The sequence below is a fragment of the Scleropages formosus genome, chromosome 1 (assembly GCF_900964775.1).
Source record: "Scleropages formosus chromosome 1, fSclFor1.1, whole genome shotgun sequence".
NCBI lineage: Eukaryota > Metazoa > Chordata > Actinopteri > Osteoglossiformes > Osteoglossidae > Scleropages > Scleropages formosus.
The window spans coordinates 32560783-32574030 of NC_041806.1; the positions used below are offsets into that span (position 1 = coordinate 32560783).

At 40.6% G+C, this 13248-nt stretch overlaps 1 protein-coding gene across 2 annotated transcripts in view; it reads left to right on the plus strand.

The window, feature by feature from the left end:
• snap25a (synaptosome associated protein 25a) overlaps nucleotides 1-13248 on the plus strand; it is a 34633-nt gene that overhangs the window by 8560 nt on the left and 12825 nt on the right. For both annotated transcript variants that reach the window (XM_029253071.1, XM_018735241.2), the window contains exons 2-3: nucleotides 7759-7901; nucleotides 10576-10617. In XM_029253071.1, the coding sequence (XP_029108904.1) occupies nucleotides 7830-7901; nucleotides 10576-10617 (114 nt within the window). In that variant the 5' untranslated portion in view covers nucleotides 7759-7829. The remainder of the gene's footprint in view (nucleotides 1-7758; nucleotides 7902-10575; nucleotides 10618-13248) is intronic.

Below are 13248 nucleotides of genomic sequence, written 5' to 3' on the forward strand. Positions count from 1 at the left end.
TAGTGTGCTTACTTTATGCCACCTCTAGAAACAATGACCTCTGTGCTAACCATCCTTAAACTTGTCTGTGTAATTTATGTTTTGTACAATGTCTTTGTCTGAATAATGCACTGGTTTAATTTTAAGAAACTGTCTGTCGGTGTCTGACAAGCCAAGACTGTCTAAAAGAGAAACTGTTTTACTGTTTTACACAGTTCCTAGTTCTACACTGTTTTCCATTTCTGTGTTGCATATACTTCTTGAATTCAAGAACAGTTCTGCCAAATAGCATTTCAACGTACAACTACAGCCACCCCCCACGGTGTAATCCACAATAACTTTTTCTGCAGTTAAAACATATGTGCAGGTTTAAAAATAACTGAACCGTCAAGATCCATTTCTGCTGAAACAGCAATGGTGTTGAATTGGATAATAATGCTTGGTAAGAATATTTTCATGGTTTAGTTTTACAGACAAGAAAAGCATATGCAGCTAAATTCATCAGAAAAACTTTTGGCAAAGAGCCAGAATATTAAATCATCATAAGCCAGCAAAATGGTACTCAAGGTGCACAGTGCCCCCAATTCTTTTTCTTTTTTTTTTTAACAAAAACAAAAGGTTGTTTTAAAAGACAATGAAAGCAGACATTAAAAGTGAAACACAGAGGGTTTATTTGAGCCTGCTGCTGCCTATGGCCAGTGGATTACCGAATTCAATCTGTTTTTCCAAGCAGGGCTTAAAAATGTCCCCTCATGACTGCTTAAAATGGTTTCTGACGCCACCTAGGATCTGCAGCTATTCCCCCCGAGTCGCAGCTCTCTAGTCATGGGAGGTGTTTGTGGACAGTGTTTGACACTACAACAAAATCAATTCTGAATGAAGAGTTTACATTAGATTACTGGATGAGGCTAAGTCATATTGTCCTGTTTCTGAAGAGCTCCTGTTTTGGTCTGACACAAATCACCTTCCCAGTAAAAGATACCTGTCAAACCACCCTGTCAAAGTTTTTTAATTTAGTTTGTCTGTTAGTGCCCCAAAAATATTGCTCTGTTGTTTATCGTTTACCATTTGTTTCTTGGTCTCCGTATAATATTGAGAGGTTTGGGGTGCTGCCGGGAGACCCTGGAAATACAGCAGAAACTGGCACAGGATGCCAGTGGCTGTGGCGTGGGAGTTAAGGTTCGGAGGAGCTCATCCACACTTAAGACCCTGTGATCCAATCAGCAGTCTCTCAGAAGTGTAAATTGTAGCTGTGGGGCCTTCCAAGTTCTTGTCCTTTCACAGGTGTTGCTGAATCACCTGCAGCTTGCTGTCAGCTCCACTAACTTCAGCAGGGTCTTTCCAGACATCAGACATGAATGATTATCAATATTCTTCTTAACCCTACCCAGCCTCTTCTGTATTTTCTTTAATTGTCTGTGTTTTCGTATGTCTTCTGTGATAAAGAAAATGCAAATGCACTGCTAGTTTTCATAATGTGCTTCTTTCAGAGAAGAAACAGATTGATAAAAATGCAGTCCCTTCTGGGCATTCAGTGCAGATTTGATGAGTTTGGTTCTTCCAGTTAACTGAGTGTAAGCTTGAGGTCTTCACTGATCTGGCAGCAGAGGTGAGGAACTTCCAGGTGATCAGAGAGGACAAATCAGCACTTCAGGTTGTTCTTGGTTTTTTCCGCTCCGGTCAGGTCTCTTACTGTCATTCCATTGAGTCCCTCACAGAACGCTGTAAACTGAAAGCGTCCCACTACGGAGCTCCAGTGACACTGACAGCGAATATGCTTTTGCTACCAGAGTGTGTGGGTGGCAAGAGAGCTCCACTCTTTGAAGACTTTGACAGGGTTGTGTGACTAAGCTGAAGGGCTAGCAGTGAGCTAGCAGCATCTGCTGAAGATTATGTTCACAGCCAAAGGAGGAGTCTCTGCTTGGAAGGCAAAGGACACACACATTCAGAGTACCATATGCACACATAAGAGGCAAGGCACATGACCACTTGCCCGCATTAAATGTAATCTCAGGATAATGCCACACGTGTAATAGCGGGATAACAGTGTAAGTTTTAAAAAAAAAAAAACCAACAGAAGATTTTTTTGGGGATATAAACTGGTTAACTGTGGTGAATATATGATTTGGAGTATGATACACACCACTCTTTCGCATCTCTTCATCTCTTATTTCGTTTAGTAAGGCTGACAGCATCATTAAAACCTGCTCATCACAATAGAGTATCATTATACATTTTGGCCCATCTCAGCAGAAGAGTAACTACTTTGAAAAGGTCAAGTTATTTTAGAATAAAATAAAATAAAAAAGGTCTTTTTATTTTAGTGTGCTGATTACTTCATGCACTCATGTATTCCATGTGGGACTCTGCAATGTTCTTTGACTTCTGGTTGTTGGTCCCAGTTTCTGTGCTTTGACACTGCAAGGTTCTGTATCTCTACTGGCTCTAATTTGTCTGTTGTGTATCTAAAGTATCCAATTCCAAAAATAGCATTTATTTTTGTGTAATGGAAGCTTTGTATTTTTGATGTTCCTATGAATTACACCAGCACAGATGTTAACATCGGTTAACCTAATGTGGTTGCAAAAAAGTCTTCTATAAACCTAGCTAACATTAAGTTTCTCTCATTCAGATTCTTGTTAAAACTGGTATATATATTTTCTACAATTCCATTTAATTCAAGCAGTTTAGAAGTGCCATTTACTTGAACGATTAGGAAGCATCACAATGTGCTAATTGGGGTTACCCTAGTGTACATCAGTGGATGAAATAATAATAACACTGACACTCAGTTACCAGAGTTGTAAGAAATGAGGTGCACACCGTGTACCCGTGCATGTCACAAGTATGCAGTCTCCTGGAATGCAAAATAGTGCCACTTTCTTCTGCTCTACTGTAACATTTTTGCTCTATACTGATCAATAACATGTCTTAAAATACTAGTAGTGATGGCAGCTAAACTGCAAGAAAATGAAGGATTTTTAGTCATGCAGAAGTCCCACCGTAAAGCCTGGTAATCGTGATTGTTCGGCAGATCAAAACGTAGCAGAATACCCAAACCTACGCCACATCTCAGCGCCAATCCAGAATTGGAGACTGGTATTTTAGCTTGATATAAGTGATCAGAGTAATTGATTTGCATAGCCAAAGGTAATCTAACATGAACAATATTTTAGAAATGGTTAATTTTCTAAATGTTATCGTACAGAGGCACAGTAACCATTGTGAATTCTCTCGACGGTAGAAATGTCAGTATGAGTGTTCTAAGTGTTTTCTCTAATCAAGAATGTATGATTATTTTCTTTTTGTTTCTTAATTATTTGAGAGCACTGAATAAAGTGCACTAGCATGAAACATTAGAAAATTTTCAATCTGCTCTTTTGAGATTAAGAATCCAGTTTGTCACAGTCACATTGCCAATTTGCCACATGTGCTTCTTGGTGAATGGATACAGACACATGTGGTTCTTACGGTGTAAAACTCTTTTTAGAAATCCAATTTTTAAAAAATAAACAAGAAAACTATTTTATTATTGCAGGCATTTTTTACAATAGTATTTGCACCTTAGCTATTGCTGTCCTTTACCCTTGCATTAGTTCCCTTCTTCCCTTCAAGAGTCTACTCCTATCTTCCTTAATAGGAGAACTTGCAGATTTCTTCCTAGGGCTTTAGGGTGAGCTTAGCACCGAGGTTAGAGGATGCTTGTGGGTCCAAGGTCTTCATCACCACTTTGCCATTGAGCTTACATTTACTCATTTAGCTGATGCTCTTCTCCAAAGCAACTTACAGTGTTAAGGTGTTTACAATTACTTACTTATTTCTACAGCTGGATGATTTTACTGAAACAAAGTAAGATAAGCACTTTGCTCAAGGGTACTACAGCCAGAAGCAAGAATTAAACTTACAAGCTTTGCATCCAAAGGCAGGCACTCTAACCACTATGCTACCAGCTACTCTGAGTGCTCTCTTAGACTTGGTAGAAAAGGTGATTGAAGGAGAGACAGCAATGTAATCTTGCCATTTCATTATGCTTATCTGGGGTGGTGGTTCACAATTATGTTAAAGTGACTTTTTTGGATGTAATTTGCAGAAAAAGCTCTGAAGTTCTAAGGTTCATTGACACCTGGGTTCTTTATAGTAGTTTAAGTTCAGTTCAGTTTTGGGGTGGTCTTTTCTTTAAAGGGGAACCTTGAGGGACTGAATTTAGACGATAGTGAAATATGTTTATTTTTCTACAGGCTAGATTTTCTGCAACTATAATTATGCATATCAGAAGCACCAGATATTCAGAGGGTGATTTGATTGGACTGAGAAAAGGTAGAATTATGTTCAGCTCGGACTGCATCTACCTGCTTAGGTATATTTTCCCTATTTATCGGGAACATCTACGATTCAGAGGTAGTACAGTGGCACAGTGGGTCGTTACTAAGGGTGAGTGAGACCTGATTTAACCTTGATAATACTGTAGGATTATTTAGAAATTATTAACACACTTTAGGCTGAATTGTAAGGTACAAAGTGAATATATGATATATGACATTTAAGAAAGATGATACTTGTAGAACAACCTAAGCAAGGAGGAAGAAGGTAAATCACAGTTCAAATGCTGAAGAGCACAGTGAACGTATCAGGTGGCATCAAAGCTCTGGACACCTCTTTTAATGGGCAGTACAAACATAGCAGCCTGTTTCAGCTAGTCTGGGACTGCAAGGCCCTCAGGTGTAGAATTGTAGTGGGCAGGTTCTCTGATTCGCACCTGAGCCCAGGCAATCCAGCACCTACAGGCTCCATACTTCTTCAGCGATAGCTGTTGGTTCTTTGATTGTGAGACTCCACCTTCTTCAGCCATGAGCCAGCTTTGTTCGCAGAAAATGCAGCTTAAGCCCATGGACAACGAGCTTGTAACGTCCTCAGTGGTTAAGGGTTGTTTACTTGATTCCTTGAATGGCTTTGAGGGTTTAACCTGAAGAAATTGCAGCCTGGTGTTAAACACAGTGTTTGTGGACCTACTGCATGGTACACAGGTCTACATGTAGAAGAAGCTTGAATTTTGAAGGTGACTTTACAGAAGGGTAATTCCTTTTAAGCAGCACAGACACTGAAAACCATGTCAGTGTTTTTCATGCGGATAATTAGCAAGACTAATGTTTTCATTTTGATACTTGCCATGGTGTTGCATGCAAAGGGAAGGGTGATATTGCAGTGAAATGCATAGTCATGGTCAGAATTATTTCTCTATTCAGTGTCCATCAGTGGACATTAAGTAACCAGCAGTTTCTCCATGCAAATGATGGAGGGACACAAACTGCAGCACTGCCGCTCAGGGTGCTGACGTGTGTGCTTCACTCACCCCTTCCTTTTCTGTTCTCCCTGTATGAGGACACACTGCAAAAAGAGCTGCTTCTGTCATCGGCAGTTTATGTAACGGTACGACCAGCTACTCAAGGGGAGAGACAGGCAGACAAACCATCCAGCAAATGCTTTCCGAGCCCTCTAGGTGTATATCAGCTCCATGTCAAATTCACACACAGGGGCAGGATTTGCTGTGTGTGATGTCCTAGAGTTGAACAAACTGTGGTTACGTATAAAATACGTGTGGCAATCTTCAAAATTCGCTTGTATGATTGGCAGAAGCCACAGATTCAGATTTTAGCGTGACAGCTCAGGGTTTAGGGAGACGGTGCTGCAGTGTTGTTTTCGGTTTTATCGTTTTACTGGCCTGTGTTTATCGACGCGCACACCCAGTTGCACTGCAGCTGACCTACTTTAAACAGCGCACTGAGTGCCAAGGCCCTCTCACTAATCTTCTTGTTGGGCTTCCGGTGACTGGAGGTATGGTGTGACAGGTCACGTGATCATACTTATATATATAGCATTGCATTACTATTTAGTTGGTACCTATTGATTTTGTTTGAAGCAACGTACACACTTTACTGTTTGTATAATATGACATTTTACCGGGAAATTCAGGTTAAGTACTTTGTTTCAAGGTCCTACAGCAAGGTGGTCCCCTAGTGGAACTTGAAACATGAGCCTTCATGTCATTATGCACTGCACTACATACGGCGCTGGTTAAACTGGGTGGGCTGCTCCAGTTTTATTGTTGCAGGAGGTCTTTTCACATGTGGTGTATCTGAGGTCTGAACAAACTATTGAAACCTCTTCTGACTGAGCTTTCTTAGTGCTGCTTTCCTGATGCTCTGCCCTTCTGTCTGCATTTGATAAAGACTATGATGTGCCAGCTGTGGGCAGATTAATACTTACACTACTCATTGTGTTGGTAAAATGGGAAGGGCAGAGCACACATATGCACACTAAGTGCAATTCAGAGTCAACCAATTCATCGCAAACATGTCTTTGGACTGTGGGAGGAAACGAGAGCACTCAGAGGAAACCCATGCGAACATGGTGAGAACATGCAAGCTAGGTACAGGCTGATCCAACCTTACAGTCTCTAAGTTGTGAGGCACAAGCAGTACCCATAGCAACACGGCTGCCCATAGATTAGTACAGAAATTATTTTGCCCTATTTTAAGATGGTACATGCATGTGAGTATGTAGGACTAAATTTAGATCCTTGTGAAATATGTTTATGTTTTCTAATGAACTTCTTCCCCAAACCAACTTGTTCAATATTAAATACTTTTATTCTTATGATTTTATTTATTTAAAGGAGTGACATCTGTGATGCCATAGATTTTGCCTGAAAACAACCTGACACAAGGCAGGAAAAATAAGGCAGGCTGAAGGCCGTAAGATTGCGTTCTCATCAAATTGCATATTATGACGGAGATGAAAAGGATCTTGAATAGCTCACCCTGAGCGCTGCTGAACACTGGGCAAGCTCAGAGCGTTGCCTGCTGCCTATTTGCACTACAGATTTAATCAGCAGTGAATTGTTCTTACAAATACACCATCGTCCCCCACCCCCCAGCCAAGCATTCAATAGCTCTTTGTCCGAGCTTTTCTGTTTGTGTAGCGGCTGAAGGTATAATTTTTAATGAAAATTATGGAGAGCAAACTAAAAAAAGGGTCCAGATCAGCTTGTGTTTAGCCTTTGTACACTAACAGCCCCGCGAGGGGAAGAGATGAGTTCATTATTCATAGGAGGGACTTGCACTCCCCTCATGTCCATGAAACATTAAATCTCTGGTGACTTAGTGGAGCATACATTTGTACTCTCTGCTTGACCTTGCTATGATTATTTAACAATTTTGTGCAATGAGCGACTGTCAGTGATATCACCCTGCAGAAGGTTTAGCACATCCTTATCCCACTCTTACCTTGAATAAGGGGAGCCTTTCATTATTTCCTTATGCTAAACATCAGTACCGTGTTTTATCTGTTTCTGTTTTCTAGAATTGTTACATATAATAGATTAAATGGTATAAATATTGAGGACGTAGACGATGTACTGAACGTGCCAATACAGTTAATTAAATTCCAGGGTCTTTTTGAAGGCATATTTACTGAGCTCTAAGGCAGACATTAGAGAGAAAAGTCACGTTCAGCTGTGCTCATTAATAGGATTGTTGATCTTGTTGCTGCAATTAGTTTCGGCGAATGTCAGCTCAAATCTGATCAAGTCCAAGCTGCAAGAGCAGAGATCTTAAAGTAAAAGCCACACCATTTTCATGCAGTTCATGGTCTTGTTCATCCCATAATCTTGTTGTAATCACTCTTATCGCTATTTGATGATTGCTGACAGTTTATCAAGAGACGTTATTCTGAAAGCAAGGTAATTGCCATAAAGGATCTTCTGTTTCTCTCTATTTCCAGCCTTCCCAGTGTCCCCAGTAGGACCCGTGATTCCCAGTTGGTGAAGAACACCATCAGGACACACAGGAGCCATGGCAGACGACGCGGATATGCGCAATGAGTTGTCGGACATGCAGCAACGTGCGGACCAGCTGGCCGATGAGGTGAGTACTCATGAGTGCAGGCGGTGCCAGAGGGGGAGGCGGGAAAAACAGGAAGTGCGTAGGTCTTTGCTGCGTAGTTATAATGCCGGCAATGAGACAGAAATCCTAACTCAAAACTAAATACAAATCGTGATGACACGTATCCCCACTGGGTCATTCAGAGGATCCTCACAACCCCCACTGTCAGTTACAAAACACTCACTGAATAGGATTTTCATAAAAACTAACACAATTTTCCTATCCTGTCAAACTGAAGCAAAAACTAGGGATGTGGCTCGGAACAACAGATTGCTTTAGAGCGTTGCGCAGACCCCGGGATCTGCTGCTCGAAGCTCAGGCTGACAGCAGGCGAGTTACGCTGCGGAAAGCCCCATTCTTGTCTCCGCACTGGGGAATAATCCGGGGTCGGAGTGTCGGTGGCGACATGTCAGGGCTCCGTGCCAGGTGGAGACAGCGGGCCGAAGCCTAAACCTTGGCTTATGTAACTGCAGAATTTTTTTTGCAGGGCCACAGAGCTTCCCTCATCGAAAGTCTGACTCGCCATTGAGATAAACAAACAAAACACTGGAAGGACTGTTGTTCAAATTAACGCACACATTCAGCCGTTCTCATTTTAACAGGTCACTTCCCAAAATGAATAAATGAATCGGTGAAAAGCGTGCATATGCTGGAGCGCATTATACGCACGTTGTCCACTGCAAGCAATTTACTGTATTTGAAAAGGAACAAATTAGTTGTTTTTTGGAACATCAGCGAATGCATTGTGATGTAATGCCAAGGCTGAGAGATCTGCTTGCATTTCAGAGTCTTCGTCTTCTGTCCTCTTCATACATCCCTACAGTGCAGAGTTTGCAAAGTCTGCTTCTCAGCTCTGACCCGGCACATTAGGTCTCTCTAACCAGCCGGCGCACTCTCCTGACACATTTCTGTAGTGATAAATAAATGTAGAAAGTGGTCATTATTATTACTGTTATTGTCAGAAATAAAAAAGCCCATAAGTTTAATACATTTAATATGTGACAGAATCATACATAAGCCAATTAAAGCTTAAATGGTTTTTATGTTTTTCAGAAAACTTTTTTATACGGTATAAATAACCTGGAATTGTTTAATTACTCAAATAAATTGAATAAACAGTAATTGAATTGGTTATATTTAATATATCTGGACCTGTATATACAGTATATGATTATGCAAAACATATCTGATAATATAATACGTCTCGTCTGGCTTACTGCATGACCCTCTTAGCACATCCAGGAATTGCTTGCTATGATATATTTCTCATCGAATGACGGTGTCATCTGCTCAAGGTTCGCATTTGTTGTGAATCAAACCTGGACATTTTAGCCAAGGGGGCAAATGATTATGATTCTATGAGCAAACAAACTGCTCAGCGGAGACTGTAGAGTATGAGAGTAGGTAAGTTTCACCCTCATTCCATTTCCCACCTGGCTGACATTTACACAGTAGTTTGTGTTTCAAAATGTTTGGAAAAAATAACCTGTCTGCCAACCGAAATGAACACTTTAATAAGGGTTTTATTTTTTAATGAGCAAGGAAGACTGATCGTTGTTCAGAAGTAGAAAAGTGTGCTTTGCTCAGACAGGCTCATGAAATATTAACGAGGAACTAATGCAATCCAGAGGCGCCCTCTTAAGTGACAGCAGGGGGACAAAGGAGCAGATAGGTGTATGAGGGGGAGCAAGGGAGGGGAACTGCCAATAAATTTGCTGCCCTGGTAGCCTGCAGAACACTCTGCAGTTCCCCACCCACTGCAGCATTGCCTGTCTGCATGAACGCTACGGCACACATGCTGTGATACAGAGCGTTGCGCAGCAAAAAATACAACACAACACAGCAACACGCAGGGATGCGCAGGAAGGACACGACACAGATGAATCCTCAGTAAAGCAGAGGAAGGGACAGGACCACGCAGAAAAGCACAGCCATGTATAGCAATAAACAGAAGCACACAGTAATAATAATGAAAATATGGTTTAAGCGAGACATTCCATTGACTTTATTTTGGATCAGTAACAGTGCGTTTACTACTAAATACAGATAGTTATTACTGTTAACTTTCTTGTATAGACACGCAAGATAAAATAAAATTAAAATGTGCAGAACTTCAAATGAGGAAAAAGCAGGGTATGTTAAGCAGGACTATGTTTAAAATGGTTGCATGTTATTATAAGGAGTGCGCCGAAATATCAAGGGTATAAGTGAATGCTGGTACAAATCTGCCTAAAAGAACTTGACGCTGCTGTCGGCAAGTTAACACGAATATTGCCTCCTTGAGGAAAAAGGGAAATAAGAAATATGACGTCTACATTTAAAGTTGTATATTAAACACAATTGAAGGTACCATGTTCTATGGAGATTTTTACTTAAGTCTTTTGTTTTCTACTCTTTCAGACAAGGTTAATGAAAAGAAGCTGTTTTATTGTCATATATTGATTAAAATAAATACATTTCCATTACAGACGAGTGGGATGTAAAGTGCAACGCACATGGAGAATAATCCATTTTCCCACCAACTGTAGAAGTTGCTTAGAGGATTTCAAGTTGGAGGGTTCATGTATCTGTGAAGGCAGAACTGTAATCACAGCGGAGCTGCTTGGCGGTGGTTATCAGTCTGTAACATCCCCCCTTTCTCTCTTTCTCTCGACAGTCACTGGAAAGCACCCGCCGTATGCTGCAGCTGGTAGAGGAGGTGAGCAACTCCACATCACTGTTCACCGTGGGCAGCCGCAGTATCGGACAGGCTTAACCACTCCTTTCAATTTGTGTCTTATTTCTTGCACCACATACCGCTGTACGCATGAATACATTTAAATGAAATTATGGATGCCCAGCTGCAGGATGGAAGTGAAATGAGAATTTTTTGCAGCTTCTTTGGAAGCCATGGAAATTGCCTCCATCTCTGTCCTTACAAATGAATGGCCTCCTTGCCACTATACACTGTATCATCAATCAAAACTTTAAGTGGAAAACAGCAGAATGAACTGCCTCTGTGCTGGGTGGGTTTCATTTAGTCTTTGGAGATATACCCTTAATCTGCCTTTTAACATAGCACTTTTATCATAAAACCGCTTGGAATCAGTCCTCCAGGACCATGGTTTAATGGTGTTGCTTTATCTAGAGTTGCTGTCTCTGATGAGTCCCCTCTATATTTGACCTCAAGCTTGTGCTATTTATCCACCATTTTCCCATCAGACCTCTTCCTTCTATTCATACATGGGTTTGAGTGCCAGAATGCATTGCAGCCAATGATGCACCAGTGTCCTTCAGCTCCTCTCACATAGCGGGACAGCTGTTAGTGTAGTGGTTAGAACTGCTTCTGTTAGACCCAAAGGTACTATGTTTAAATCCAACCTCCAGCTGTAGTAGGTAGCAGTAAAATTGCTCTAGTGAAGTTGCCCTGACTTATAAATGGATATTTAATTATAGGTTGGATAACACTGTAAGTTTCTTTGGAGAAAAGCTAAACAGATGTAAGTACAAGCCTGTGTATGCATGGCTTTCCAAGCCTTCCCTATCAACAGCTGGCATTGGTGGTGCTGAAGAACAAATAAGTTACATTCACTCAACCTCTTAACTCCCAAGGTAGGATGAAATTCTTCATATTCCTATTGGATATTAATTAATTAACTTGGAGAATTCAGCTTTATTTGCCCTCACATCAGTTTTACTATAGTGACAGTTACAACTTTCCACACCTTGGAGAACCTCTGTGCTTTTCCGTCATGCCCAGAAAGGGGAGTTTTTCACCCTCCTAGCAGCTTTGTGATGACAAGATTTTTAATTTGCCATTCATTGTCCTACTACGGATAGTTTTTCTTGTTTTCAGTTATTTGAAAGATGCCACATCTGCAAATAAAATGACTGAAGTTTAGGTCTGCCTCAAACAGTGCAGTTAAACATCTTGTTGTGCAGCATGTCACCAGACAGTCTTCATCAAGATGATAGTCTATGGGCTGTTTATTAATTATTCATTATTAATTTCACTATTCAAACCCACTGTTTCCTTCGACATCTGCATTACCGAAATAATTCAGCTGAATAATTCAACAATTAACATAAATAATATTAAATTAAAATAAACATCCTAACATTTTGGCAAACCCATAGCTGATCTCTGCCAAATGGATCCAGAAGGCAAGAGAAATGGGAGAGTCCATTTGTCACCCTCCAAGCTGCCACTGTCTGGGAGAAATGCTGTATAAATCTAAATCAATGGGTAGAGGCTAGAGAGTAGAAGCTGTGAGTATGAGTATCATATTTATTATATAATCGCTATTTTACATCACTGAGGGCAGCACTGCCCTGTGTCTGCTAGAAAGATGGAGTGATGGTGAGCTGGCTGAAGCAAAGATCTGAAGCATATAGCTCATTATCAACTCATTATTCTACACCTGGACAGTAAAGAAGCTAAGGAAGGTCTTGACAGGAAGTAGAATTTTTAAACTCAGTGTTCAGGTGCTGGCTCAGAATCAAAAAACCCAGAACTCGCTTTTTGTTTTGTATTTTTTCAATATATATAAGTTTTTAATGCAAAAAAAAAAAATCGAATTTATTGTCCACTAGTCAGATGTTGACTTACAGAATACGAAACATGCATTTCTCTAGACTACCTTGGGGTTCAGTACAGGAAAGGTACGTTGCAGTTGCGTAGTGAGTTACAGAATGGAGCCAGGCAAGAGTAACTGGTTTGGATAACACTCACTGCTGGCCTTTCTCATACTGTTGGCTGTAAGGAAAAATCAATAGGGAGCTGAAGCAAACATAAATTCTTAGCAGAAACCTGCGTGTGCAAACTGGGATTGAGTCTCAGGTTTCATCCCCATTAAGAAGTCCCAGAATATGGACCAGAAGATGGCCCAGAAAGAAAAAAACACTGGGTTAAATAAAAGTACTGAAGGTCAAAAAAGTTTTGGAGTAACCGTCCAAAAAAAAAGTGGTTTGATGGTATTCTAAGTGGCGTGATTACGGTGCACAGATGCACTAAAACAGGAGAGGTGTACTGAAACTCTTCTTGAAGCACAAGGGAGAAATTTTAATTATATTAAAAAATCACTTAATTCCTTTTTGGAGACATTAGGTTTCAGAACCTTAGGTTGCAAAAAGGTTTTCCAAATTGTTTGGACAGGAAAGATCATATCAATACCATTCTATCTCATTGTCCATTGGGGAGAGTCTAAGATACTTCTGCCCCAAGGACCTATTTATATGGAAAGCCAGTCATTAAGCGCATGAATGTTAGGGTTCATTGATAAGTTAAACTTTCTCTATAATGAATAATTTAGCAGTTTTTTCACATTGAGTGATATGATGTGGATTGCAG